Consider the following 23,898-nt stretch of genomic DNA (forward strand, 5'->3'; position numbering starts at 1 on the left):
GACATGCAGAACGACGCCGGCGAGTTTGTGGACCTGTACGTGCCGCGGAAATGGTGAGCCAGGTTCCCCTGGGCTGCGCGCGCCGGGCTCGGGCCGCGACTCTTCTCCCTGCGTCCCGCTCGTACCCCCACCCTCCTTTCCTTCGCTTGCGCGGCCTTCCGCCGGCCTTTCTGACGCAGGTTCTTCTCCCCGCAGCTCTGCGAGCAACCGGATCATCGGGGCCAAGGACCACGCGTCCATTCAGATGAACGTGGCCGAGGTGAGCGCCGCCCTGTGCGCAGCCAGCGTCCGCTGGGGACCTGGAAGTGTAGCTCCTCGCGTTAGCGGGGACGTGGGGGACCGGAGAGGGTTAGACATAATTAGCCCGCATTGTAGCACTTATATCTGTTTTGAGCCTCCGAACGGTTCCGAAGTAGGCGCTTTTTTCTCCCGAGTTTTACGAATCAGGAAACTGAAGCCAAGATAGGTTGTGACATGTCCCCCTCCCCCAGGATCGGGCTACTTAGCGATTACAGTCACCATAACCAGAATTAAGGACTGCCGGCTTCTCAGGAGTTTTTTATTGGTCCCGAAGTTTGAAATCTTGAGTGTTCTGACTGAAGTTGGGAACAGCTTGCAGATTGATGATTCAGAAACCAGAAAATTAGAGTTACTTGCTGTTAGCAGTGAATGGCTCTAGTGTGGTATAAGAAACTGGGATTGAGACCCACTATAGCTTAAAACAAGGAAATTGGTGATAGGCTTTCACCACTTAGCAAAAGCTTGAACGATACTGTGGAGATTCATCCTTCATAATGTGGCCGATAAAGCTTTAATAGATGTTTCAGTTATCCATGTCGAGCAATATCTTTAGTAAATTTTCTTAGAAACCCAAAACATAATGCATCAAATCCTGCATGCAGATGGTTAGGTGTGTTTTTTTCAAATATGAAATTGAGATTTTTTTCCTAGATAGCTTATAAAAATAGAATTTATTCTAATTGAAAAGTGAACTAATATCATCTTCTTTTAGGTTGACAAGGTCACAGGCAGATTCAATGGCCAGTTTAAAACTTATGCAATTTGTGGAGCAATTCGTAGAATGGTGAGTGGTTTTTCCTCTAACTTAGTGAAAAATTTGAGAATAACATATGACAACAGCATAATAGCACATGAGAATGAGATCTAAGAATTGTAACTTGAATATGACAATCACAGGCCAAAAAATTAGGTTCAAAAGCTGTTCAGTTATTCACTAGTCTTGCCTTCTTGATTGAAGAAAAAGATAACACAGGACTCAAACTATTAAAACTACTTATAGAGGTAATATGGGGGAAAAGGATTAAACAAAGAACAAATTACAAAAGCAATTTTTTAAGCCTGGTTTAAAGAAATATTTGCTTAACAATTTGAGTTATCCCAAACTCAGAATGAGCTGCTGAGAAGCTGCTTAAACAGATGTGTGTGATAAAGAGAAGTTGTAGAGATTTCTGGTTAGGTATGGTTTAGATCAGATGATGATAGATTGAATTAAATCTTGCCATTTTTAACCTGAAAGAACACAAAGCTATTTGTCCTACAGCTCAAAGTCAAGGATATCAAACTAAATATTTACCTCATATGTAAAGCATTCTGCAATGCTGTTCCTAATTTGTTATGAGATTGAATATGCTCATAAGCTCCAGAATATCGAGGGAAAGATAACCTCTTTAGTTATTCAACTGGAACTTTAAAATCCTATAGCTAATTCAAACTAACCTCTATTTAAGGGAGAATCTGATGACTCTATTCTCCGGCTGGCAAAAAATGATGGCATTGTTTCAAAGTAAGTAATTTGTCACAATTAGAATATATACTCTTAATTATTTTTTTCTGGGTTTCATTGTTAATAATTTTTCTTCTTATTCCCCTTAGGAACTTCTAATTGAAGAAATCTTGTGGAATGTCTTAATAAATCCAAAAAAACTAGAATGTGTATCGATTGATTTTTATGTTAATAGTGTGCTGAGTTCTAAGAAAATTGACTTTGGTATTATACTGTGTTTAACTATTCCTACTTTTTGACATCAATCATCACCTCACATAGATCATTTTAACTCTAAAGCATACACATTGTCATGTATCAAAAGCAAGTTTTATTTCACAGCATTTCAAATTTCACAAATTCATTATCTTACTATTGAAAACAGACCAATTACAAGTGCCTCAAATACAATGACATTTAAAACTAAAGTTTACACAAATTTACATTAACCTATGCAGTTGTGCTGAAAGAAAGCAGCACTACATGTTTATGGGCACAAACCCAAATACTTAAAACAGACAGCTCAAACATTTCAACATTTTTTTTCTTTGAAAAGTTTTAGGGCTTAATTTTGGTTTAAATATTGGCTTTGTTGCAGTAATTTTGTGCTACCACACAGTGGCAGCTTTTATATTACTAAAAAGGGTACATTTATCATAACGAGGCTTTTGAGCCAAATAAATAGGTTATATAAAACCAATTTGGCAGCTAAGATTTAAAACTACATAGATATACACACACACAGACACACACACAGACACACAACTAAAATTATTGTATTTGCCAACAGTTTCACTATTGACTATACAGGATGGTTAGAGGAAAGTACCTAAAGTATACATTGTAAACCATAGAGCAAATATTTGGGAATCGGACCCTTACAGTGCTTGTACATATATTTTATAAGTACCCTTTTGAGACGACTTCAATGGCATAACTTAAAAGACTCAATGCACAATAGGTATACATAATTTCGTGTTACTGAGGCCAGCCAAACAAGTAATAACCTAAGATCAGGCTGGGTTAGTTAAGTAGATAAAGGGACAATCTCACGGGGAAAACAAGTTTAAGGTGCTTATAAAAATAAGATTGTTATTGGCTCATTAACTAAAAACACTGGCCCATAAAATAGTATTTGAACATAGCACAGTTTCTGTAGCTTCCATAATAATTTGTAGATAATTCCAAATCTACTTCAGCTAGCTTGATAGTACTGCCAGTCAACTGACAATTTTGATGGACGTCAAGATGGTAAATGATACCTGTTCTATGCTGATCCTTAGCTTGTGGTTCCTGCAACTGTCAAAACTAGTTCAGTACTCATAAATCCAGTAGGAAATGGAGATCTTTAGACAGCTGGGAGATAGTTTAGAAAAGGCAAAGGGAGTAGTATGGAATGATGTGTTTTGAGGAAATGACTAGATAGGGATGGGGAAGAGTGCAAGTCTTACAGTTAATGTTCAAAGACTTCTGTTTGATGGGACTGATAAATTGCAAATTGCTGGTTGCAATACCAATAGCAATATTTTTAGTTTTCCCCATAAAGGAACTTTTGTTTCAGATCTTATGTGTCAGCATGCTTTTCAACTGTGTGGAACTCTGCTACATGTTTTATCATGCGAATTAATTTTTTCAAAGACATTTGATAAAAGACTGACCTGAATACTGATCATGTGTTGCATACAAATTAATAAAAGATTAAGTTTATGACCAGTTGGTGTCACTATACTATATACTATGTAAGACAGAACATCAAATATTTGAAATTTGCAGCAATTAAAGTCTAACCTATGCCTTTACAAAATTGTGTACACAATTTGATATTATGTGTACAATATATAATGTAGCCAAAACAGGCAAAACTGAAGTTTACAGTACTTTAAAGAATAACTCCCTCTTTCTTCCAGAGCAAGGTATGGTATTCAAGTTGGTCTTAAGTAAATTCCTTAATAAATCCAACTATTTTTGTTCTCTTGGAAAAACCAAAATGAACACCAATTTTCTCAATCACAATATTGCTTAGAAGAAACAATGCAAGAGTCAGTAAGTAACTATTACAGGACCAAACTGTTGCATATTTTATCCAAACATTTGTTCAGTACTTGAGTTAGATGTCATTTTTCCTGCCCACTCTTGACAACTGTATATAAGCATTGTACTTGAGTCTCATAAGGGCCTGTTTGGATATGCATTATGCCAATTTCAAGAGGAACATCACAGTGGCAGGATGCTTGGAAGAACAGAATTTGAGTAAAAAAATACAATAAAAAAATTCAGATCTTGTTTCATTGGCTTAATTTGATAGCAAAAACTATAACTGTTGACACTTGGGAGAACTACATGCAGAAAGTAGTCAGAAAGGGACTTTGCTTTGGGTACTATAATGGCAGAGAACATCCTGAAGTGACAAAGGGTAAATCACCCTTTAAACCAAAACACTTCTACAGCTCTTTAGAGTCGCTTGACTGCAATTACCTTCATCAAGTATGATTGCATGATGAGATCCTTCTTAATATTTAACATTCTAAAATTTTAACTATCCCTTTATCAATGTATTAATGCTTAAATAAATTAATAATTTCATCACTGATGAACCCATTGTTCAAGATCTAGAAATCCAGATCCCATTGTTATGCTAACAGCCACAGAATTCTTTTCTGAATGCAAGGCAAATGCAGGTAAAGGATAAAACACTATATAATTATAGAATTTATAACTTATGCAACAAAAAGATTCTGGTACCAGACCAGTTTCAGGCACATTAAAAAAAAGTACATTTTGTTCATATAAAAAATGCAGGGAAAATTTCCAATACCATTTAAAGTATGACATTTTGGAATGGAAGTAATGATGAACAATTAAAATAAAAATCAAAGGAACAATGCATAACATCCTTTAAAGGGAAGAATGAACAGCCACAGTGACAACTACATCAGGAATTACTTGTGCTTTAGTGTCTAAAGGAAATAATCCTTTCTGTACCAACAAACCTGTTTTCATCCAACAAATACTCAACTATGCCACTAAAAGAACATACATTTTAACTAACTGAAAGTTGTGATGTAATAGGGGCACAGAAAAGATTAGTGGGAAGTGGTAGTCATTCAGCAGCAAAGCATTCTGTAAATCTTCCTGCCAACTGTTAGGTGGAACACTTGGGCTAGGACTGCTGGGTGAGACGTCTATAATGAGGTAAAACTTGGTTTTCAGGAAGGTATAGAGCTAGTTCCAGAGCCACAAGCACTGTAAATTCAAATCCAATTAGATCTCTTCGGTTGAATCTGAAGCGTTCTTCTAACTTCTGTATTGAAGAAGAAAGACTAAAGTTAGATTCTTGTACTCATATTTTTTTCTAGCTATATTAAATAGTCATCACTTTGCCCAATTGTGATTCACTTTTTTTCAGGATGAAGCAAAAACAAAAACACTTGATTGCCTTTATGTCTAAATGTGAAGGCATTTATATATTTTTGTTAGTGAGAAACATTTCCAAAGCCTAGGAAGAACAATTAGTAAATGCATAAATTATCATCTTTCTAACATTTGTGTCATAAAGAATAAAGACCTTTTAGCTTAAGTGAGACCAACTTAATTCCAGCTACCATCATAGGGAAAATAGCACTAGTCTCTGTTTATATTTGATCTTTAGCTTTGAATCCTATAATTCTGTATCCTTACACATATACATTTTGAACATTCTCATTTTCACAACACTGGAAATGAGAAATTATATCCCAGTTAATATTGATTGCAAGTAGTAATAGATAGAATTTACCCTAACCTGACTAAAAGAACCAAAACCTAGAACTCTCAATAGTCTTGGTACAAAATAGCAGAATTCTGGTTATACTTACATCAATAAGTTGCTTTACTTCATTTTTCCTGAGGTCACTACTGATCTTTGCTGCAAGGAGCACACAAGCACCAGCACACAGTTTGCGGTTCTGTTTGTTGAGCTTGCCTTGTAAGACAAGCTTCTCAAAGTAAACATAAGCCATTGACACGGTAACTGGTTCGAGGTTGCATTCTTCAGAGAGATTCCTCATTTCCCGTTTTAGGCTGTGAGTAAACAAAAACCAAATCATGTTCTTAGTCACGAGGCAACATGGATCCTAATAGTCTTACAGACTAAGCAGTTTTAGATACAAGTGGAAGATGATTACCTTTTCACAAGTCCAAATGACTGCTAGCCCAGCTTTACTCAAGATTTTCTTACCTTCTAATTTTACTCAATGTAAGTTTGATGTGAGGAAACTTCTCTTTAAAAGTTTCATTCATATCCTTTTTAAGGTCTGAAGGTTTTACATATTCTATCACGGTGGTCTGAAATAGAAAAGAAAGTTAACTGTCAGTTAGGATATATTCATATTTGATCCTCAAACTCCATCTCCTATTGCTATAATGATTATAAGTCTAGCCTTTGAGATCAAAATGAAAAATTTTACTGTTGAACTATTTTCATGCTTGTTAACTGAAAGTTGTATACAAAGAAATCTAGATTGTTTTTTAATACCTAAAATATGGAGAGCACTTCTGGGAGATTTAACAAAGTGAAGATGAAGCCTTAGTTCCCAAAGCAGGGTGCAGAATATAGAATTATGCATAAGTTTTGTGCTGCTTAGAGATTAGGTTATTTAATAAAATGAGGCAATATTGCTGACTAACTTCTTTCCAGATACCAAAAGGCACAAGAATTCTACTAAATTCTGTTATTTATAATTAATCTTGTTTTCTGTGAAACAAGTTTCTTAGCATATTTTTAGTTGCTAAACTATTAATCTGAGGTTTTAAATTTGTCCAAAATGAATACTGCTTAAACATGTGGCTGTGGTCAATTAGCATTTATTGAGTGCCCTACTATGTGCCAGGAACTATTCTAAGCACTGAGGATTCAAAGAAAGGAAAAAATAAAAAGTTCCTGTTCTCAAAAAGTCTACTGGGGGATTACAACATGCAAACAAATATATATTAAGAAGATGCATAAAGATAAACCGGACATCAGGGAAAGCAGAAGCAGTAAGGAGGATGAAAAAGGCTTATAGAAGGTTGGGTTTTAGCTGAAGCTAAGTAGCCAGAGATGAAGGGAAGAATTCCAGTCATGGTTACAGCCAGTGAAAATGCAAGGAGTGGGAAGATGCAGTGTTTGAGGAGCAGCAAAGAGGCCAGTATTATTGGACTGCAGAGAAAGAGGTGTATGCGGGTAGAACAGTAAAAGTGAGAAAGACTGGAAAAGTAGGAAGGGCCAAGTTATGAAGGGCTCTGAATATCAAACAGGAATATATATATATTTGTTCAAATAGGGGATTAAGTGGGGGAAGGAGGGAGAAGAGTGTGACATGGTCAGACCCATATTTAGGAAGATCAATTTGACAGCTGAGTGAAGAGACTGGAGTGAGGCCAGACATTTGGATCTGGGAGATACACTAGCAGTCTACTTTAGTAGCCCTGGTATAAGGTCACAGAGAGGCCGCACCAAGGTGGTAGCAGTGTCAAAGGAGAGAAAGGGATGTATATGAGAAACCTTACAAGAGTAAAACTGACAAGCCTTGACAAAAGACTGGATATAGGATCAGTGGGGAGTCAAGGGTGACATCTCTATTGGAATCTAGATAAATGAATAAGTGGTAGTGGCTTTCAACACTAACAGGGAATTGATATTAGAAGAATTTAACAATTTAGTCTTAAGATTGTTTCCAGTTTTAGAGGATAATGAGACTAGTTGTTTCTTCATATACAGGCACATTAAAATCTACTGTTCTCGAATCTCTTTTGTAATCTTCTAAGGACAGACACTCTGATTCTGTAGTACTGAATGTTTTCATAATCAACATTAAATTAAGCAACTTAAAAAAAAAAAAACAACAGAATGAACATCCTAGTATCTTGATTGATTACACAATCTGCTTCTGAATCAATTCTTTAGTAAATGCTAGACACAGGAAAATATCATTGATTAATTTTTATACACTTTGTTGTTTTCTTACCATATATGATGCAAAGATAAGAACACGCTTGTGTTTCCCACAGGGCCACTGAGGATCATCAAGGAGATTAGGATTATATTCTATTGAATCACCTGTCTCACTCCCTAGAAGCACATATAATAGCATCAAGCATAGGTATAAGTTAGAAATTATTTTCAAACAAAAGGTACCCAGTAAATGTTTGGGGTGTGTGTATGTGTCTGTTTTGTTTTTTTTTTTTTCCCTTTTTAAATTGCTGATTTCAATTTCTTTTTTTTTTTTCTTTTTTCTCTTAAATCACTAGCAAGGTAGTACAGTGGATAAAGTACTAGATTTCAAGTGAGGAACACTCAAGTTCAAATGCTTTGGACACTTAGTGTGACCTTGGATAAATCTTAACTTGTCTGATTCAGTTTCCCTTCTTTAAAATGGGGATGATAATTGCACTTACCTCATAGGTTCTTAAGATCAAATAAGATAACATGAAGTGCTTTATAAACCTTAAATTGCGATATGGATGTTACTAATGATAATAATAATAGCATAAGATTAACTGAGAAAAAGGTTGTTTAGAAAAAAAAAGAGAAAAGGATGTCACATTTACTGGTCCCTACTTCTACTAAGTACAAGAAAAGCAGAAACGAGTTTAATGAGGCCATTCACTGACAATTTCTTTTTCTTTCCTTTTCATCTCATACTGCCTTATGTGCCTTTTGCTACTATCTCCTCCTTTATCCTTGTCTCATATGAAGAGGTGGGCCTTCTCTTCGCCAAGGCTAATTTAACTTGTACAAGTGATCTCGCGTTGCCTCCTCTATTAGCCCTATTTTCTCACTTATCTTCAATCTTTCCTTGTATGCTGGCTACTTCCCTACTGCCTACAAATGCCATCATTCCAATGTGGCTTTCTTCTTCAGGATCAAATACGAAATGCTCTAGCAATCAAACCCTTCTTAACTCCTGCCACTTTTTCAATCTTCTTATATTCTCTCAATTCCCCATCCCCAATCCCACTCTTTAATGCAGTAACATTGGCCTTCTTGGCTATTGCTGTTGCTTGAATAAGACATACCAATTCCTGACTCCTTGCATTTTCATTGGCCATATTCCATATATGAAATGCACTCCCTCTCTTCATCTTTGATTCCTAGCTTCCGGGGCAGCTAGGTGGCGCAGTGGATAGACTACCAGCCTTGAATTCAGGAGGACCCAAATTCAAATCTGGTCTCAGACACTTAACACTTCCTAGCTGTGTGACCCTGGGCAAGTCACTTAACCCCAGCCTCAAAAAAAAAAAAAAAAAAAAAAAAAAAAAAAAAAAAAAAGAAGAAGAAGAAGAAAGAAAGAAAGAAAAAATGATTCCTAGCTTCCAAAAAGTTCCAGCTAAAATCTCACCTTCTGGAGAAATCTTTTCCTGATCTCTCTTAATTCTACTGCTTCTCCTCTGCTGATTATTTCCAATGTATCTTCTGTATAGCTTTTTTGAAATTTAGTTGTTTACATGTTAACTTTCATTGGATTGTAAAATCAGGGACTATCTTTACCTTTCTTTGTATACTCAGATTATGACAATGTATGGCACATAGTAGGCACTTAATAAATGTTGACTTACTTATACTGTAAGTCACATATACTGACTTACTTATATGTCAAATGGATACATTTCCTGATTGGGAGAAAAGCTGTAAAACTGCTTTTCTTAAATCTTTCATAGTAAACTAGAACTTCATCTCTCTAAAATGGGATAAGTAGGTTCTCAGCAGATGGAACTAAATGTTTGTATGTATGTTGATAGTGTGTGACTTTGGGAAAATGCCAGCATACTAGCATATGCACCACTGGTATTTCTTTGGGTTTATACACTCTCAGCGAGGAATGAGGGCATAGTTCATTGTGGAGACATTAATGGGCATACACTTATGGTAGAGAGAGTGTCAAGAGAGTCAAATGGGCCCAAGAGAGGGCCATGAATTTGACTGAATTATTGGGTATCACGAGAGGGTATGACTCCAGAGAGTGGTAGGAGAAAAAAAAAGATAAATGTAAATTCTGAGTCAACTACAACTTTTAGATAGAAAAACAATTTTCCATCCTTGTGTCCTAACTAAAATTGAATTTGTATTATTTCTTTCCTATTAAGTGAAAATGGCAGGAAACATTGTTTTTACTAATGAAATTCTCATCTATTTGTAATGATAAATGCTGCACTTAAGATATCAATGAAAATGTGGTGAGAATTAATAAATAAACATCCATATTTAACATCCATGTTTGCTTTTTGGGTATTTTAAAATGGGTTTTCAGTTTTGTTTTTGCTTGTCCTGTTTTGTTTTTTGTTCTTCACAAATGTATTTATGGAAGTTAAATTTTGTCAAAAATAAGTGTTAACAATACAGTTGTTAAAACTGTATAAAAGGAGTATTATTATGGCCCTGAAGTTACTCGGTGAAGCACTATTCTCAGCATATGGTTAATTTTTAAAGGTGAATTTCCTTTTGTGATATCTGAGCCAGAATAATATATTATGAGATAAAAAACCAATTTAGTCCTAAACTGAAAACTAACAAAAGACAACATAATGTGTACCTGCAATTTCTGTTAAGCAATTCTAAGATAATTTTCCCATATTTAATATTTAAAATTTATTCTTGGCTCCCTTTAGTTTCTCTTAAGTCTTTATCAGCCTTTCTACATTTCTACAATATTTATTCTTTTCAATTGGCTTAAGTTCAGCTACTGGTTTGGTCAAAATTGCTGACATGCATTTGTATAAAATAAGTTTTATTACATTCTCTTTACTTTTTCAGAATCCCCTTTCCCAGTCCATCCTTTACACAGCTACCAAAGTGATAAATGTTTTGAAAACACAGCTCTGACCATCTCATGCTCAAAAGGCTCTAGGGTGCTCTTGTAGTTTCTAAGATCAAACACAAGCACTTCTGTTTTCCTTTTAAAACCCTTCATAATATAGCTCCAGACTGCCTTTCCCCCTTACATACTGCCTTCCTTTTTTTTTACTCAAAGATATGGTTAAATGGACCTTTCTTGCCATTCCTCAGATATGACCCTTTGTCTCCTTTCTTGATTCTTCTGACCAGGCTGTTCATTTTTTCTTTAGAACTCTCTCAAAGTTCAACCATGAGACTTTTCCTTGCTGCAACTTCCATTGCCCTGTTAGAGATTCCAGTGTATTTACTATGGACATATTTTATATCAATTTGAGTGTGTATGTATTTCTCCTGATAGAATGTAAGCTCCTTGATGGCAGATGTTGCTTGTTTTTATTGTCTTTGTTCTGTACATATAGATTCTTAAATAAATTCCTGTGCACTAAAAACATGACCTGAAAGAAAACCTCATGAAATAAAACTTCATACCTAATTCTGTGCCTGATGGCACAGATTTAGCTGTGGCAGATTTGTATCTTGACCCAGGCAGAGTCCGTTGAACACTGGATCGGGGTTGGGATGCTGCAGTGTGATTATCACTTTTATGTGTGACAAGGGCATTTGTAGGATACAAAAATTTTGCATAAGATACTACCTGAAAAACAAATTCACATTTGAGATTATTTTCCTCATTTGACTAAGTTAGACAAAAAAACAAAACAAAACAAAACAAAACCAAGTATCCTTCTGCTCCCCAAGCCAAGTTTCAGGAGGCTTATCTTCATGTTGAATGTATTGCTAAAGAATGCAAAAATCAACTCCTTCCCAACTGCTTACTTAGAATGAAGGAAAGAATCATGTTTGTAGGCTATCTTTTCAACTTTGAATTTATTTCCTTTTATTCACATTAATAGTCCAGTTTGGCCCTAATGAATTCCTATGAATGGAAATTAATATGTATGTTTGGGTTACTTCCCCAGGGAGCTTTACCATTGAAAAACTAGCATATGTAAAAAATTCATTTCTTCATCCTAAGAGTATGGGTTTATACATAATCCAAATGAGTATCTGATATAAATTACTACTGTTTTGGCAACCTATAGTATTTTATCCTGATCACTGTTCTATCATTTTGACATTCATCTCTTCAAATATTTCATATGAAGACATTATATATATAATGAAACTGAAAAGGATTAGTATTGTGTGATATCTGAGATTTCTCCAAATAAGAGGGGATAAGACACTTTTGTTTATGTTAAAAGTAGCTGGCTTAAAATTCAACTTATTCAGAAAAATAAAATCAGAAGTGCAAATGGTAATATAATAAATATGTAAGCCTATTTTCCATAAGGTTGCATAAGCTTCTTCCTATTTATATCTTTCAATTAATTACAAACATTAAGATAAACAAAGTTCAAATTTTTAAATAAAAGTTTAAATATTTAGGTCTTTCATCATTCTTAAAAATTCTGACTTCAAAATTCTACAAACAATAATTAGCATTAGTTACTGTGAAAATACGAAGACTAATCTCTTACCTTTCCATCAGCACCAAGCTCAACTCCTTCCAACACAAAGACCATTTCAGAAGACACTGAAACCCCACCAGATGGATGCCTCTGTTTCTGGCTTTCTACTTTTATGTCACTGTAAAAGTATTAGATCAAAGATAGTATATTCAAGGAAGATAAAAATTCCTTCCTCCTATAGTAAATGAACTATTGAATTAGGGGAGGGGGATTGGGAGAGGAGAAAGAAGTAGCTAGATTTTTAAAAATAGCATCAATACTGATGAACATGTCTAGACAGTTCTTTCTTTTTTCCCATGAAAAATGTATACATCTATTATCAATAAGCTACTGAAAATAAAAAGGAATGGAATCTGATCTTTCATAGAAATAACACTGGGTTAAGATTATGTAAAAGATGAAGATATTAAGAAATTTCCTAGCATTTTACATTGTTTCCTTAGTATTATCTCCTAGATAATAACATTTCCTATAATCAAAATAAAATTTGTATTGACCAGTAAATATTTAGTGAATACCATTACTTACCTTTGTTTAAAGGAATGTACACATTTCATAGGCAAATTTGTAGGTAAAATCAAATTGTAGTAATACACAACCAGTAAGCTTTGGAACTGCCGCTGTAACTGGTGTTTTCCCACATAAGAGGAAGAATGGGTTTTCTATTATTGACTATTTTTATAGCATGTTTGCACACAATACTATTTCTACTGCTAAACATCCGTTTCCTTCCATAAATTATGAACAGGACAATCAAGTGAACAGGATGTGAGAGAGCACAATTGTATTCCACATAAAGTGAAAGAACAATAAAAGCAATTTATATATAAATAGGTTCCCAAAAGAAATAGTTTATAAAAAGCTACACAAAATTATCTCAAAATGCTAACAAAATATTATTATTTTTAATGTGATGAATAACTTTAACTCATAGGAAGTTTAATTAGATCGTATTTTTACTGAATTCTGAATGCTTCTGGAATTTTGGGGGGATAATCCTCAATTATAATAGGTTTGAATTTTTAGACCTGTTTTTCTAATTCTTAACATATTTCCCCTGTATTCTAGAGAGTTTTAAAATCATCACATATACCACACCTTGTATAATGCTGATGTTCTTGTTATCAAACTTAAAAGGTATAGAACAATGCAAGGTGCTCATTTTGCAGATGTTTTTGTAGTTCAATTGTGGCCAACTTTTCCTGACCTCATTTGGGATTTTCTTGGCAAAGATCCTGGAATGGTTTGTTATCTCTTTTAGCTTAGGAAACTGAGACAAATGGGGTTAAGTGACTTGGCAGGGTACATACAGAGATTACACACAGGGTCAGATTCGAACTCAGGAAGATGAGCCTTCCTGATTGCAGACCTGTTGCTTTATTCATCATACCACCTAGCTATTTATATATGCAGATGTGCAGGTAAGCAAATTATAAATTACATACCATGTCTTTTGTGAAATTTGTCACATCTATAGAGTTAAAATCTTTACTTACTTAATCCGAATGCTTTCTCCATAAGGCAAAATAGAAAATGCTGCACACAAGGACCTTTTAGCACAAATCAGAACTATCCTGAAATGCAATGGGGAAAACAAATGATGATATAAGAAAGTTCACAAAATTAGAAGTAAGCTAAAAGTACTCATAAATATTGCAAGCAATTCAATATACATGCTTGTTTCAATTCATCTTAACATGTCTTAATAATAGGTGATGATTATAGATAGTGCTTTAATGTTTATAAAAAACTTAATACATTATCTCTTTTGGTCTTCATCATAACTACTGAAGCTAGGAGAGGTTACATATGCTCAAGATCACATAATTAATAAGTATCAGAAGTTGAATTTTAATTTAGTTCTTTTACTATACCATGCCTCCTCTCAATCACATACTATGTGCTTAGGCACTGCTGTAAATATTTTCTTTTATTAAAAAAGCAAGCACATATTTCATTATTCAAAAATTCAGAAGATGGGAAAATTTTCAAGTTATTTCCTCATTGAGTCCTGTAACCAAGAAAAGGTTAATGTCACTGAACACTGTGTGCCACCTCAAGCACAGAGTCTGAAGTTGGAGGTCTGTTGACAATTTGCATTTTCCTCCAAGTAGTGACTTTCTTTTGGTTAGTGAAGGCTTCAGACCAATAGATGGGGATTTTATTAACCAGAGCTAGTGTCTGCCCTCGCTCCAATCATGCCAAATCACATTAGAATAGTGTTAAATATTGTCAATAGCTAACCTTCTGAGCTATCTTCCATTACTGATTATACATACTACAACATTTCTGGCAGATTAATAAGAGGGTCCAGGAAAGAGTCTCCATGTTCATATGAGTTATTCCTGACTTTGGCTGTCTCCATACCTGCACCAGTAACTACTGTGCCACCTAGCTGCCCCTGCTAATTTCTAAAAAAGATGTATTTTTAAAAGACAGAACCAAATTCTGTTTGCACAGAACTTCATCACTTCACATGAAGTCTTTCTTTCCTGATGCCTTTTTAAGCTGATAAGGTCTTTCCTTTGAAATTACCTTGTATATATTTTGTACCAACTTATGATAACAAAAGCATTAAATTTATAAAGCACTTTACATATGCTATCTTATTCGATTCTTATAACAACCTATTGAGGCAGATGCTAATTATTGCCATTTTTTTTGTTTTCTTGAAGTGTTCTGTTTTTATGTTACAAATATTTATAGATTACTCAAACTTCATGAGAAGTCTCTTGTAACAGTGAAGCAAAATTACTAATACAGTAACCTTATTGAAAATTCATGCAATATTTCACAACAGTAATACCACCCCAATGTTGTTCAATAATTTTGCAGTTCTGTCCAACTCTTCATGACCGCATTTGAGGTTTTCTTGGTACAAATTATTAAGAGAAATTTTTCTTCTCCAGATTATATGAGGAAACTGAGACAAACACAGTTAAATGACTTGTCCAGGGTCACATAGCCAGTAAGCATCTGAGGTTACTTTAACTCAGGAAGATGATATTTTAATATAAATTATTCTGTTTATGCTCACTTTACTTTGTGCCATTTTATGCAGGATCTTTCCAAGTTTTTAAAAAACAATTTATTCCCTCATTTCTAACAACATAATAATGTCTCATTATATCAATATACCTCAACTTATTCTGCCATTCTAATTGTTAAACATCCTTAGTTTCCTGTTTTTTTCTTTACCAACACAAAGTGAGTTGCTATGAATATATCTGTACATCTTGGACCTTTTCCTTTGATTGCTTTTGGGTATAAGTCTTGTGTTAGAATAGCTTCAAAGGGAAAATAAGCTCATCATGTATAATTACAAATTGCTTTCCAGAGGTTATACCCATGCATAGGTCCACCAATAGTGCTTTAAGGATCTTGTTTTCCCACAGCCCTTCCCATGTTATCACTGTCCTTTTTTAGTGATCTTTTTCACTCTGATGGATGTGAGCTCCCAATTACAAATGAGGAAACTGAGAGGCAGAAAAGCTAAGCAACCTGCACAGATAGAACAGCTTTTAATTGTCTGAAGCAGAACTTGAATTTAGATCTTTCTGATTCCAAGTCCAACACTATCCACTGTGCACTTAGGTGTGTAGGTGTTCTCCCTGATGGCATGAGTTCCTGAAGGCAGGGATGGTTTCATCATAGTCTCTGTGTTCCTATAGCCTGGCACAATGCCTGGAACATAATTAAAGTTTGTTGATTAAGCAACTGATTGATTCATTCAATAGGTAGCCAGGGACAGTAAGGATACCTTGGCTGGATCATCGAATGCATGAATGGAACTGTGTGTAATAAGCATACTCAAGGAAGTTAAAAGGGCAGGTAGATGCCTCAATGGATATAATGTTAGTCCTGACATCGGGAAGACCTGAATTCAAATCCAGCCTCGGACACTTCCTACTTTTGTGACTCTGGACAAATCACTTAACCCTGTTTGCCTTAGTTTCTTCATCTGGAAAATGAGCTGGAGAAGGAGATGACAAGCCACTCCAGGACCTTTACCAAGAAAACCTCAAACCGAGTCACAAAGAATTGGACATGACTGAAATAAACAACTAATTAAAAAAAAAGTTTAAAGCCAGGTCCTGAAAATCTTATAAATTCCAAAGAGGCACTCATATTTAGATCTTCCATATAACAGGAAGTGCTTCGTATGCAGGGGAATTTTAGTAACACCTCTATTTTAGGAATTTCAAGTTAACTTGGGTAATTTCTAAAGTTATAAGATTCTACTATAAACAAAGCTTCCTCCGAAAAATCATACTTTTCAATATTTTGAAAATCTTCATGTATTAATCTGTTCTATTGGTTATATGATTTTGAGCAGACTTGTAGAGACAAGCATTTCACCTGTGTGTGTGTGTGTGTATATATATATACATACACACACACATACATATATAAAATGTAGAGGAAACACTCAGACCATTAAGTTTCTATATTAAAGTAATAAAAAAAATTAAAGGTCACCTGCTATTTTTTGTGTCATATTGTCTCATGTTCTTAATAAAATGAGTCTTCTTCAAGCCTTTGTGTCTTGGTGATCCAGATATATGTTTGGATCTGCAATTGAAAAAGGAAAAAAATAAATAGATTTCTCTTTACCCCACAGACTTGTCATTAGGACTTGTATGATCAGATGGCAGCACCAGCATGCAGGACCTCCGGCACTTTTCTCGGACAAGGGTAGCAGGGAAAAGGAACGCATGCAACAAGATTAATGCTGCTTTGAAAGAGTACCTTTGTACAGTGGCATATTCCACTATGTCTTCTAAAAATTCTAGAGAACAGCGCTGGGAGATAAAACGCCTTCTGCAAAAATGTACACCAACATGAAGAGTGAATAATATTAATTGGAAGCCTTAGTGAATAGAAACTAAAAAAGCATGTGATGGATCCCTTAAAATAGTTATCAAAAAAAAAAAAAAAAAAAAAAAGCTAGAAAAAATAAATCTTTCAAAAGATATTCTTCAAAATTTCAGGAAAAAAGACAGACTCATTAGTATGTAAAATTCAACTTAAGTAGATTTTTATTATCCATTTTAATTAGAAGATCTTATACTTAAATGCAATCTATGAACTCACCAATGTGGGCACTACCTATTATACAACTGATGCTTCTAGAAAAACATCTGAGGACTGAAATTCTAAATGGTAATATCAATAATTCATGTGAAACATAAATTAGTATCATAGAAAGCTCATCCTTACTAATATTTAATAATTACTTAGCATAGTGTAAGGTATAGTTATTTTGTATAGATTTCTGGGAGAAAACTTATTTAAGAAAAAAAACCATGCATATCTATTTCTCTAAACATTATCTCTTCTATTTTAAAGAATTATCATACAGAAATAAATATAAATTTATCTACCTTTTTAACATATAGGGCATATGGGACATATATATGTATATGTTTGTATATATGTGGGTATATTTATATACATACACATATAAACGATTCTCTTAACAGAGGCACAAAAAACTACTTTAGGGTAGCATAAGGGAAGGTTTCATGTAGGAGGTGGCAGCTTGAAGTACCGGTTCAATGGCTAGAAATGGGGGCAATAATGAGGGAAAAAAGCTAAGGAAATAGTGCAAAAACATAGGATGCTCTCAGGTAGAATAATTGGTGAGCACAACATAAGACAATGTTGGAAAGAAAGCAACAATAATGAAAAAACCCTTCTATTTAGTTAACATTTTCTTTTTACAGAAAACATGTTCTATGGAAAGTAAACAACAACAAAAATTAAAGAATATTAACAGGGACATCTGTAGCCCAAGACATAAAATTCATTGGGAAAATAAAATTCATTTTACATAAAAACAGGTATCCTATATGCCAAAAATGGGATAAGTACTTTTAAATGTTAATACTTTCCATATCTCATTATGTCAGTGATCTCCCAAAAGGAATGTGGGAATAGAATACTCTATCTTATATTTTTACTTATCTAAAGAATGAGTTAGATATCAAGACTTTATATACAGTGTAGTATTTGAGGCAATCTTAAGACAAAATGGGAATTCACCAAGCACAGAAGGTATGGGAGTGGGACTCTCATTTGTTGGCTCACTTTCTGTGGGTATGCAATATAGTTTATGGGTGTCTAATTAAGTGGATTTATGGATATCGACCAGTTTTAATCAAATTAACCCTCACAAAATGGACAAACTGGCTTAAAAAGGTTCCTGTAAGGAAATTGTGAACTGATACTACTATCAATGAACATAAGTAAACAAAAAGAAAATAGTAGAAATAACACTTTTACTCCCAGGAGGATCTCGTCAGTCACAATAAATATAAAAGTAAAACAATGACAATTTAATCATATCTAATAGGAAGAAGCACCTCCCAAATTAAAAAATCATCAAGAAGACTGAAAAAATAGATATCTCCTATTGTTAGTAATCAACCCATGCACTCAATATATATATTGTACCTTCAGATATTAACTAATAATAACAGAAAGTCATTATGACCAGCAAGACATTTAAAAATTAAGCTTTTGTTGTCAAAAATGTATCACACCTCTATCTGCACAGTTTAAAAAAAAATTCTAACCTGAAATGTTTAATTTGGGGTCTCAGTTTTCAGTGAATCAATTTTTCATTGATATTTGCTTAAAACACTTCAATTGTAGAAAGCATAGTCAGTCATGTGGTTTTATTAAGGCCATGATATATCACATAAATCAGTCTCTAAACTTTTTGGATCGCATATACCTATGAGTAAAAAAAAATTTTTTTTTAATAAAAAATATTTTTCTAACATACACATACTAATATATTGCATACATAAATAAAAAAAACCCTTAAAGTATGAGATGAGTGAAATAAATTTAAATGGTATAAAAAACTTTTTCTCACTAAACATTCAATTTTTTTAGGAAGCAAGATTATTGAACATATTTAATTTCAGTTTTTAATATAGCAAAGTTCATGTATTAAATTCAGTTTGTTGCCATAATTGGTTTTTGTGGCTGTCCTATCAGAAAAGGATACCAGACAATCATATATAAATTACAAGCTGAAAAAGCGCATCATTGACTCTGCTTACTGTAAATTATGATACTTATTTTTAAATCTTATCCAGAAATTATCCATAGATTTATGTTGATATTTAGTTGGCAAATTTCCATTTTCTCTGATATAAAATTAAACATCTCAGTCTACTCAAGTGATAATGCTGTTCCTTATGCTACAGCCATTTGTCATATAAAAACATCAATATATAATAATTATTGGATTTACTGGTACTATATTCTTTCATAGTTGGGAAAATTTCCAATAATATTACCTAAGCAAAATTATCTATATACTTCAATTTCTTTTCAAGTGACTGTTAGTTTTTCTCAAAGCACTGAGAACACATTTTTTGTTACCTTAGGTAAAGGTCACTATTCTTAATTTGCTAATTAATATGTTAAGTCAGGAGCTAAGATTTTATGCTGGATCATAGCATTCTTGCTATCTGTTGTGCAAGGGACTTTTAATTGGATTTATGTTTGACTACTACAAGATGAATGTGTCAGAACCTGGGCTTATGTTATGTGTGTTGTAAACCTTAGTGTTATATGTCACCTATCATCTTTTAATTACTTGCAGCTATGAAAAAAAGGAAAAAAAATGACTCAGATAGAATTCAGAAACATATTTACTATAAAATCTTTCATCAGGAGTTGGTGTCAGGTAATAATAATAATAATAATAATTTAACATTTACATGGTGCTTTAAAGTTTGCACAGCCCTTTAGAAAATTCTCATTTTATTCTTCTAATCCTGGAAGGAGAATGTTATTATTACTTCTATTTTACAAATGAAGAAAATGAAATGATTTCACTAGAGTCCCATAGCTAATAATGTCTAAGGTCACATTTGAATTCAGATCTTCCTAATTCCAGAACCAGTATTCTATCCATTGCCTAATATTTTGTAATATGAGAGATAAAAAAGGATGAAGCAATGGTGGGAAGATGAATCAAAAAAAAAATCTAAATATAATTTCATTTTATTTTCAAATATATGTGTATTACATGGTAGCGAAAAACTTATGTTGAATTAAGAGAAAGCATACTGTGCAGAATGAGGAAAGTGATGATAAGCTGAAAATCCTCATAAATTCTTCTTTGGTCAGATTAAGCCTGGAATATAATGATAATAGTGATAATAAAAATAAATATTTCCATTTTTATGTTGTTAAAAGGTTTGCAAAGTATTTACAAACATCACAATTCCTCTGGGATGTAGTTGCTATTACTATTTCCATTTTACAGATGAGGAAACTGAGGCAGACAAGTTAACTACCGTGCTCAAGGTTAGTTAATAATTGACTGAGACAGGATTTGAAAATTAGATTTTTCTGGACTCAAGTCCAGGCACTCTAAACCACTGTACCACCAGCTGTCTAAGCAGAATTACAGTGTCTAATTCTGGGCAACACGGGCTAATCAGAGAAGGGTGGGCAGGATGGCTCATGGATCAGATAAAGAAAATAGAAAGGCTTAGCCTGAAAAAAAGAGGGTTTAACTGTCTGGGTATTTAAAGACTTCTTCTTAGGGAAGAAGGACTAGACTTGCTCTGTCTGTCCTTAAAGGGTAGAATTAGAATAAATTTGTAACTATTGGGGAACTTCAAAAAGTGTGCTCTCAAATCAAGCAGAAACAAATTCAGTTGGGGGCAAAGGAGAGGGCAGAGGAAAAGCCTTGGGACATAAGGCCTTGGCAGGACACATCGACGCTGCTACTTGGCAAGTACTCACAGGGCTGAGAGGAAAAGCATCAGTTACTTCCTATGTTAACGAATTATTCTGGATAATTAGGTGTAAAGGAATGCTATCAACACCCTCTAAATCTTAGTGCCTGCCTGTTCTTCTTATGACTCTTGAATAGAAAAAAAATGAATAAAAGCTATAGCGAGGAAGATTTTGCTATGTTAGATATATGCGTATTTAGATGTATATATAGAAACATTTCTAAAAAATTAGAATATTCTTTTGAAGATAGTAGGATCTTCTCCTCTTGGAAGTCTTTAACTGGAGTCTGGGTGACTTCTTGTCAGAGATGTGGCAGGAGAGATTACTGTTTAGACACAAGTCAAATTACATGGCTTTCGGTCTCTTCCAAATGTGAAATTTTGTTTCTGGGCTAGAAATACTTTTTGATGAAAATGAAGAGATTTAAAAATTTCTTAAAGATTTAAAAATCAACACAGAAATGACATTCTTAAACCCAGAATGATAAAAATGCACATCCTTCCAGTAAGTAATAATAATGTTAGCTTTCATATAGCATTTCAAAGTTTGCAAAGCAGCACTCTATATATACATTATTTAAATTGTGGAAAATGTTCTTGACCAAATAGTTTATATTAATCATTCTTTTAATGAGATACATGATATAAGTGAAAATCAAGTTATTTATAGATTCAATAATCCCTCAAAGCTCAGACTTGGAATCTCAAACTGCAATGTGCTGAAAGTCATAGGATAAAATCGGTCATCAGATCAGTTAAAATGAGGACAAAGAGACCGAGTCTCCTTACAGGAAAATATACTGAGTGAAGTCAGATTTGGTCTTATTTGCTTAGAGACAAGAAACTGAACAATCAAGTAATTTAAGTTTAGTTCAACAGAAAGAGCAATATACTGTATACCAGAATACAGTGCTCTAAAAGTCAATGCAGTTAGAAGCAAAGTTTTCTAATGGGTATAAGCTTTAATAGTAAATAATTGTACTAAAACTTTTGGAACACCCTGTATACTTCAGGTGTAAGAAGCAATGCTATCACTTGTACTTATCTTTTAATAACATGATATCTAACTATAGATTTTAGGCAGGAAAAGTCTTTAGTTACATAAAATAAATTTTATGAAATATAACATGAATATATAAAGAATTATATAACTTAATGCTAACTTCAGAGAAATATTGTGAGGATTACTACTGATGGGGCAAACAAAGTTGTCAAGTATTTTGAACACCTCAAGGAAAGGTAAAGCCTGACATCATTGTTCTTGAAAAGCTCCAGAAGAATTTAATGCATTATTTGGAGCATTTATTTTTGGAACACACATGCATAGAAACCAATAAAATTCTGGCCAGTAGCTGACAGATAAGATGATATTTTCAAATCTGAGAGGATGTGACAATTTCAAGCTTTTTGCTCCATATATGAGGTAAATTTATTCTTGGCAGTCTGTAAAGTGACCCAATACCATAAATGTATCATAGGTATATTTTGTTTAACTTAATCAGAGCTCTAAGCTAAGATTTAAGTTGGAAGGGATCTCAGAGATGATTCTTTTTTACAACATCACTGACTTAAGACCATTCAGTTTCTGCTTGAATTTAGAAATACTCTATTCTACTTTTAGATAGTTTAGCTTGTTAGAACAAGCTAAAATCTGTCATTGCAAAATGAATTTTAGACTCCTAATTTTTTCCTTTGGAAACAAGAACAAGTTTGATTAGCTCTTATAAATGCCGACCCTTCAAATACTTGAAGATAACTATCATGTTTTCTCTCAATCTTTTCTTTAGATTAGCCACACCTAGCTTTTTCAATTAAGATGCAACCAAGGATAACAAGGACTAGTCTTTTTGGTAGAATGGAAACAGATAGGGACTACTATGCAAGAGAGACCACTGTTTAAATTACAAGTTACAGTTCCCAAACTTTGTTTTCCACGTTCTTCTGGTAACCTTCATAAAGTGTTTTAAGTGATGATATTAATAATTATTTTAAGGGGGAATATGCAGTATTCATAATTCTACAGATAGATGACAAATGTACAATTTAAATGGGTTTCTGAATCTCAAGGTGACTTGTTCACCTAACAAGTGGATTAATTATGTGTCACTGCCTTGTTATGTATCTGGGAAACAAATATTCATCTTCACAGAAATTCTGTGGAAAAAATAAAAAATTATTTCATATTTACAAAACCACCCTCATGTAAAAGGAATTATAATGTATTCTGGGTTTCTAAGTAAATTTAGTTTTGAGAGGTCAGTTGATCATGAAAGGCTCCATTCTTATATACAGTAAGAGATACTGAAGAAAACTTCCAACCATCCCTACTCTCAAAGTGGGGCAAGATAAAACAAATGAAAGTGACCTTTATTTAACCAGTTTTAGATATTTACAATTATTTGGGGGGAAGTTTTTTCATTATAAGTGTGGGCAGGTAAATTTAATGATTTACAATTTCTATATTGTTTAGTCTTTTTCCCCCCCTTTTTAATTTTTATTATACCTTTTTATTTATAAGATATATGCATGAGTGATTTTTCAGCATTGACAATTGCAAAACATTTTGTTCCAATTTTCCCCCTCTTTCCCCCCACCCCTTCTCCCAGATGGCAGGTAGACCAATACATGTTAAATATGTTAAAGTATATGTTAAATACAATATATGTTGTATTATCTAGTCTTAAGAGGAACAATGAATTCCTTTTAAGAAAATTTAAAAAATTATTATATATAATTATTACATATACAAAATTATTATAATTATTAATATCATCAATACTGATTACTAGTATCAATAATAATAATAACAATCGCTAGCAGTTAGATAGTGCTTTAAGGTTGACAAATTGCTTTATGTATGTAGTATATGCTGTGGAGCTACTCTTGCAATTCTTATTCATATTTAAGAAGTCAGTCAAATGCCCCTAATGTGGCTATGTCTTTCCCTTAGAGTTCTGGGATTAA

At 33.6% G+C, this 23,898-nt stretch overlaps 2 protein-coding genes across 5 annotated transcripts in view; one reads left to right on the forward strand and one right to left on the reverse strand.

Moving 5' to 3' along the window:
* The window catches only part of RPS21 (ribosomal protein S21), a 2,349-nt gene extending 399 nt beyond the window's left edge, over positions 1–1,950 (forward strand). For both annotated transcript variants that reach the window (XM_074288781.1, XM_074288782.1), the window contains exons 2-6: positions 1–53; positions 196–259; positions 1,013–1,084; positions 1,749–1,804; positions 1,894–1,950. The exon at positions 1–53 is cut by the window's left edge and continues 14 nt beyond it. In XM_074288781.1, coding sequence (XP_074144882.1) covers positions 4–53; positions 196–259; positions 1,013–1,084; positions 1,749–1,804; positions 1,894–1,903 — 252 coding nt within the window. In that variant the 5' untranslated portion in view covers positions 1–3 and the 3' untranslated portion in view covers positions 1,904–1,950. The remainder of the gene's footprint in view (positions 54–195; positions 260–1,012; positions 1,085–1,748; positions 1,805–1,893) is intronic.
* Positions 1,951–2,096: 146 nt separating this feature from the next.
* Positions 2,097–23,898, reverse strand: part of CABLES2 (Cdk5 and Abl enzyme substrate 2) — a 32,468-nt gene continuing 10,666 nt past the window's right edge. Inside the window, exons 1-10 of one of the 3 annotated variants that reach the window (XM_074288779.1) lie at positions 18,745–19,004; positions 16,916–16,987; positions 16,646–16,738; positions 13,663–13,740; positions 12,176–12,284; positions 11,124–11,289; positions 7,768–7,871; positions 6,000–6,106; positions 5,638–5,842; positions 2,097–5,084 (exon numbers count right to left, since the gene is read on the reverse strand). In XM_074288779.1, coding sequence (XP_074144880.1) covers positions 4,944–5,084; positions 5,638–5,842; positions 6,000–6,106; positions 7,768–7,871; positions 11,124–11,289; positions 12,176–12,284; positions 13,663–13,740; positions 16,646–16,674 — 939 coding nt within the window. In that variant the 5' untranslated portion in view covers positions 16,675–16,738; positions 16,916–16,987; positions 18,745–19,004 and the 3' untranslated portion in view covers positions 2,097–4,943. Of the gene's footprint in view, positions 5,085–5,637; positions 5,843–5,999; positions 6,107–7,767; positions 7,872–11,123; positions 11,290–12,175; positions 12,285–13,662; positions 13,741–16,645; positions 16,739–16,915; positions 16,988–18,744; positions 19,005–23,898 lie in introns of those variants that run through there. The other 2 variants (XM_074288777.1, XM_074288778.1) reach the window with 2 other exon arrangements.

The sequence above is a fragment of the Sminthopsis crassicaudata genome, chromosome 2 (assembly GCF_048593235.1).
Source record: "Sminthopsis crassicaudata isolate SCR6 chromosome 2, ASM4859323v1, whole genome shotgun sequence".
Classification (NCBI taxonomy): domain Eukaryota; kingdom Metazoa; phylum Chordata; class Mammalia; order Dasyuromorphia; family Dasyuridae; genus Sminthopsis; species Sminthopsis crassicaudata.